Raw genomic sequence first — 6,646 nt, forward strand, 5'->3', positions numbered from 1 at the left:
ATCCACAAATAGAGAACCAACTCATTTTTGAAATTAAATATGATTCACATACTATAAAATCTATCTTCTTAAAGTATGCAGTTCAGTGGTTTTTAGTATATTAACCAAGTTGTACAACCATCGCCACTAATTCCAGAACATTCTCATCACCCCAGAAGAAATCCCGTGCCCAGTAGCAGTCACTCCTCATTCCCCTTTCCCCTCCTTCACCCCTTGGCAACCACTAATTTACTTTCTGTCTCTATGGATTTGCCTGTTCTGGACATTTCACATAAAGGGAATCATATAATATATGGCCTTTTGTGTCTGACTTCTTTTACTTAACAACTTCTATTACTTTTACTTTACAGATGGGAGATAAGATTCATAGAGCTTTTCCTGGCTTTTATTCTTCATCTCCCATTTGCTCCATTCCCTCAGTAAAATGAATCTGTGCTCCCTCTTTCTTTGGCTACGTGGTTCACTCTCACCTCCTTCAGTGCTATTAGACAAACTCTGTATTCTTCAAAGCCTCCTGAAGAACAGGGAGCATCCCTGGAAAAGGCATCTGTGTCAAAGGGAGGTGAGCATCAGGATTCATTCTGTCCACATTCTTTCTTCTGGTTGCAAACCCAGCCTTGTTCCAGTGAGGGGGAGATTCATGGTGGGTGGAGGGTATCTGGAACCTGAATTCCCTGCAGAACCTTCCATACTAGGCAGGGTAAAAACTGCGCAGGAGCTGGTGGCAGAACAGAGCATGGAATAAAGGTACTGGAGCCTCTCTCTGTATGCAAACCAGGGCCTCTCAAACTGGGATGGGCACCAGAGTTACCTGGAAGACTTGTTAAAACACAGGTTGTCCAGGCCTTCTCCTAGCATTTCTGATTCAGTAGGTCTGGAAAAGGTGCAAGTTTTTGCTTCTAACAGGTTGTCAGGTGATTCTGATACTGCTGGTTGAGAAACCACATTGACAAGGACCATGCTAACCCATAGAGATCTCCAAAACCACCAAATTAATAAAAGAGCCTCACATGGGTGACCTCATACCTAGTTGCAGAAGGGTGAACCTTGCCCTTTAAGGGATAATCTTATGTATGTATCTTGTCCCTGGCAGTGATCACATTATTTCCTCTGTTTAGTGCATCTGCCCCCATGTCTGCATATTGAAATGCTATTCCATCCTCTATGGCACCATTGTAGTACTATCCTCTTTGTGAATCTTTCCCAAAGCCTGGATAGGTTAGACAAGTAACAGTGGCTTAAACAATGAAGATATTTATTGATTTACTTAAGAAGATAGGAGGTATCGCTTCTCAGCCTTTTGGCTAAAATCAAGTGAAGAAGATAGGAGGTAAGTGGTTGCAGGGCTGGTTTAGTACCTCAGTGGTGTCACTGGGGATCATGAATCTTTCACTTTTCTCTCTCTCCATTTTTAGATATTGGCCTTTCACATTTGTGTGTATTGCTTGTGTGTCCAGATCACTTCCACGTAGCTGAGCATTATCTCTGTTTTAATGCAGGAGGACATGAAGGCATCAGCAATCTTTTTCCCCTCAAGTATGAACCTTTTACGAGGAAACAAAATAATTTCCTACAGCCACCTGAGCTTCATTGGTTAGAATTGTGTCTTATCTACTCAACCTGAGTAGTAAAGGATTCTGGAAAACTGGATCTATGCTAAAAAATTAGGCAGATTGGCTTAGATTGCTTGTGAGGTATTTTTTTCCCCCTTTAAGGTAGACAGGAAAAAGTTGGAAGGAGTGTGCTGAACAACAAAGTAGGATACTTTGTAGGAGGACTTCTCCAGCCCTTTCCCTACCATTTCTGATTCAGTAGGTCTGGTGACAGGTGCCAGGTAACTAAGCAACAAAGTCTGCCATAATCCCCTAGTAAGAAGCTGTTCAACTGCCATTACATTTGCAGAAGGATTCTACCTGGGTTTGAATCCTGGGTCCACCCTTTCCTGCTGCCTGACTCTGGGCGACACCTGCTATTCCAATTCTCTGTGTCTCTGTTTCTTCATCTGAAAGACAAGTGATAATAGGGTACCTTACCTCAGAGGGTTGCTGTGAGCATGAAATGTGAACACAGAAAAGCACATAGTAAATATTTGATAGTGTAATCTATTAATATCATATTTTCTCTTGTGGTACTTAGTATTTCTTACTTTGAATCTATCAGTCATTCAGGATTTCATTTGTTTATTTGCTCTTTCCACAAACATTTGTTGACCATATGCCATGTCCTTGGGGACAGTGCAAGGTGGATTTTGATGACCTTGTCCATTGCTCAGAGTTTAGGGTGAGCAAGAGGATAAATGCCACAGTTATGTGTGTATAGGGTATATATGGATATAAACTGTGCTGGCAAGAACTCACCTCAGTACCTGCACTATCTAAAACCCTGCTTTATTCTAATAGAAGCTGGGTAAAGTTTTGTTCAGTTATTAAATGTGAGAGGTGATGCTGCTTGCCTGCAGCAGATGGAGAGGGTAATTTGATACTCATGAAAGATTAAGTTTCTCCTCTTTTTCTTGTGTTGAGTGAGAAGTGGAGATAGGCGTGGATGTTTAGTGTGGGTTCCCAGCAGCTTTCTCACTGAGAAATAACACTGTGAGATCCCATCTCTCACCACCAGGCTCTTCCACTGCCATCTCCAGTTGTTTGAGGTTACTCTTCTCCTGCTGTCAGGGGATGCTCAGGAACAAGGCAAAGCCATTTGAGTCTGTGGTGAAGGACCTTGTAATGGAGAATTACGGACACTGAGATGTCTTGCCTTACAAGGTGAGCCTAGCAGAGGAGGTAAAGACCCCAGACTGTCATGGATGCAGCAAGATACTTTCCTCAGGTAGTTGTAGGTATGTCTGACAGCAGATGCTAAAGATTCCTGGGATAGGCATGCTAACTCCATACTCCCTGGCCAGCCTGTGACAGAGATCATCCAGAGAGGTTTTGGGGGACAGGCATGAGGGATGGCTGGCCTTTTTTGGTATAGTCCTGAATATTGCCTGGTCTGCTAAGAGGTCTAACCCTACCCCTAATCTTAGAATGGCCTAACAAACAGATTTGAATGGAACCTTATCTTTACTTCTCTTTCTCATGATGTAACCTCCAACTGAAAGGCAGAGGAGCTAACATGGATAGCTTAATTCTCCTTCTTTGTCTTAAAATTAATTATGTGTGTGTGTGTGTGTGTGTGTGTGTATACATACATATATATATACACACACATATATGAATTGTTTTCATAACCAATCTGAAGAGCTTGTGTGATGAAGTTTTGTTTTTTGTTTTTTAAGAAATGGTATTTCATAAAGAGGTTCTTTTTGTTTCTAGTTCTACATTTAATTTACAATGTAGAGTGATAGGAAAGATCACTTCCCAGTGCTTTAGTTTCCTTTTACAGAGCAGTGAAGTGATACAGGTCATCATAACTCTACATAACTCTAGAACTGTGAAAACACTCAGTGCGTGGCATACAGCACTAAAGTCCATGTGTGTGTCTGTGTTTTGCTTCGTTTCATTTGTTTTAAAACCTGCTAAATTTTCCCAGAGGTAAGTCAAATTTTAAGACCATTAATTGGATACCTATGATCCTGCCTTATTCCAGCTCTAAGGAGAACTACTCTTCTCTTATGGATTAAGAAGGACAAAAACCCTTTGGTATGGGAAAATAGAATCACAAATCTGGCTAGGTGAGCCCTGAGGATTGCAAGATGGTCTTGAGATGACTATGTGGGTCTTTAAAAGCCTGTTCACAGATGATCCATTTTTAGAGAATGATTCAGACTAGTTGTACCCATTATTTCCATTGGCAATGGGAGTCAAATGTCAAAGATGGGTGAATTTTAGGAAAACTGCTACTCTGGCATAATTGACTCTTCTAATTTAGTAAAGATAGCACTGACAAATACCAAAATGAGTTTTAAACCTGTGGGACAGCAGGATTTTTTTCTTTTTGTTTCTTTTATGATAACTTCAAGATGGTTAGCTTTTATGGCTACATATGATAAAAATGAAAAATTAACAAAATAATCACTCATGCATTCTATGTTGTAAGTTATAATTTGGGCTCAATTTGAGGCGCTGTCATGAAATAAAATGGCAGTCTAAAATGTTTCCAAAGAGACGTATCTTTTGTAATCTTAAAAAATGCATTGCAATGAAATATTTGTAGGTGAAGGTCAAAGGCCACAACCAACATAGCGCATAGCCATTTGTTAAATAGTTCAGAAGGGTGGCAAAGGGAGGCACCGATATTGTGCCATATCTTGCATTATAAGGAGAGTTACATAATATTTATGGCAAACATAACAGGAAGGAATTATTATTTCTGCTTACTGAGGCTCAGGAAAGTAATTAATTTGTCCATAGTATGTGTCAGATATAGAACCTGAATCCAGATCTGTCCAAGTCTAAGACTGGTGCATATTTCAACTTTACTGACCTCTGTTTGTAACTATGCACTTATATGCCAGCGCAGATCAAAGCCACATCATACCCATGGCACATCTTTCTGTTGGGTAATTGCATTTGGTGGTAAATAATTTTAAATATCAGTTTATATGAAATTAAATATGGGTGTGATATGGAGTAGTTTGCAGAATTTGAATGATTTCAAATTTAATTTATATACAAGATTTAGGAGAAATTTCACCCTTGAGACAGACTACTTCAAGTTGTATCTAGATTATTGAAACTATGTACCTCTCTCTCCTCCTAGAAGAGTTCCACAAGTGGAAAAGTTTGAGAGGCTGAGACCTAACCCATGAAACCATATTGGAATTGTTTGTCCAGGCCTCAAGCTTTTTGTCAAGCTGGATCTAAGCAGCCAATGTGGTGGTTCCTTCTTGGGGTGTATGGAGGGCCCTAACCTGGAAATATTTGACTTCTAATTATAAAGAGTAACTCTTTCTTTTGCAGGAGGCCATCATTGAAAATCGAGCCCTGTGGATGACATTCAAAAGGTGTTTTGGCTATCAATCAAAAAGTCAGTATCGGATATGGCAGAGAGCCTTGGCAAATGACCCTAGTTGGCCACTATTAAACAAAACATCTTACTCTGACATGCCAGGGTGTGGAAGAGGAGTGTCTTATAGCAATCCAGTGTTTGAGAGCAATGAAGAACAACTCTGAAGCCAGTGTGATATACAAGTTAACAAAACATGGAAATGATGACAGAGAGCAGTTTCAGTGAGTTTCAAGTAATGAGACTCTTCTAAAATCAGCTGGAGTTTCTGGAATCAAAAACCTACCCAATCATGGTGACAAATTAAAAACTTGATAAAATACTTTCTACAGAGCAGAACACTGCCCCAGAAGAGTGCTTTCCTCTTAGCTTCTGAAAATATTGACGGTGTTAGTGAATCAAGAATGGTTCCAAGGATGGCAATTGACCAAGAGATTGGGAAGCTAATGGACAAAGAGAATATATAATCTTTCTTCTTAGATAACATATTTTTTAAATGAGTTGAGAGAAAGTAGTACTATGTGTAGTCATAGAATTGTAACATGCAAAAGATCCCTTTTGAATTTGTGTTTTGTTGGCAGAAAAACAAATGCATGGGAGACTTCACACCAATCTTCACTGTCCAGTTTCCTTTCTTTTATAGTACTTTCAGAGTTGAGACAATTCCCTCTGCCTCTGGCCTTCCCCTACATATTACTAAGGATTGGCTAAGCTGATGTTGCAATAACAAACAACTCCCTTGTCTCAGTGGCTTGACACACAAGAACTTCTTTTATGGTCCAGGTGACACTAGACTAGCTTTCTTCACAGTGCTGACTGCCTCAGTCTGTTGGCCCCACTGACTGAAAACAAGGACTCCACGTTCATTGTGATGGGGAAGGAAGAGTCTGGAGATCACACAGGGCTTTCACCCCAAAACTCGATGTATTTCTTCCACTACTTGAATCTCATTCATTAGGGATTTGGCAAAGAAGTTGCGAAGTACAGTCACTTATGTTTAGGGTTGGTTTCATGGGCGTATGACCTGTGTAGTCATCTAGATCCCCATGCTTAGAAGGGCCCCACCTTTATTTTAATGCTTTGCTGTTGCCACCTTGAAATTCTTAATTTTGAAATACCCACATTTTCATTTTGGATTCAGCCCCACAAATTATGTAGTTGGTCCAGCTTGTATTCTTAGGAAAGAAAGGAAAGTAGCACATATCAAAGAGCACAGACACTGTCCTCTAAGGTCTACATCTCCTGCCCCTGTGAACATTTCCTGCTTTAGGAACTCCACATCTCACATATCCAACTTCAGGTATTTCCACTCCTCTGCTCTATTATTTTTGAGAAAAGTTAGTCTTGTGCTACAACATTATATGTTATCATTAACATAAATCCTTACACAATCTACTCATTTCTTAAGTCTGAGGCTTAAGTTTATTTTCTGAAAATAAAAATGGCCCTTATTTTTATCACTCTTACAATTTCTTTTTTTTTTATTCATTTAGCACAGAAAACACTAAGATTTCTCTTAGTTCAGCAGACAACTCTGTGTTTTAGGACAATTTCCACAAATAGTATTTTAAAGCAAAAGCAAAATGTTCATTACAAACATCAAATCCTAAGTGAATGTTCTAGGCATGGGTAGGTCCCAGGCTGGCTTTGTTACTTACTGGTAGCATATACAAGCAGACCCTTCCCTGGCTGAATTCCT

At 39.8% G+C, this 6,646-nt stretch overlaps 1 protein-coding gene across 1 annotated transcript in view; it reads left to right on the forward strand.

The window, feature by feature from the left end:
* The window catches only part of LOC111155121 (ATPase 13A4), a 129,029-nt gene extending 122,757 nt beyond the window's left edge, over positions 1 to 6,272 (forward strand). The window contains exon 30 of the mRNA XM_022515186.1: positions 4,902 to 6,272. Within this exon, the coding sequence (XP_022370894.1) occupies positions 4,902 to 5,114 (213 nt within the window). The 3' untranslated portion in view covers positions 5,115 to 6,272. The remainder of the gene's footprint in view (positions 1 to 4,901) is intronic.
* The last annotated feature ends 374 nt before the right edge of the window (positions 6,273 to 6,646 follow it).

Source organism: Enhydra lutris, unplaced genomic scaffold (assembly GCF_002288905.1).
Source record: "Enhydra lutris kenyoni isolate GAN:26980312 unplaced genomic scaffold, ASM228890v2 scaffoldscaffold39, whole genome shotgun sequence".
In the NCBI taxonomy this organism is placed as follows: domain Eukaryota; kingdom Metazoa; phylum Chordata; class Mammalia; order Carnivora; family Mustelidae; genus Enhydra; species Enhydra lutris.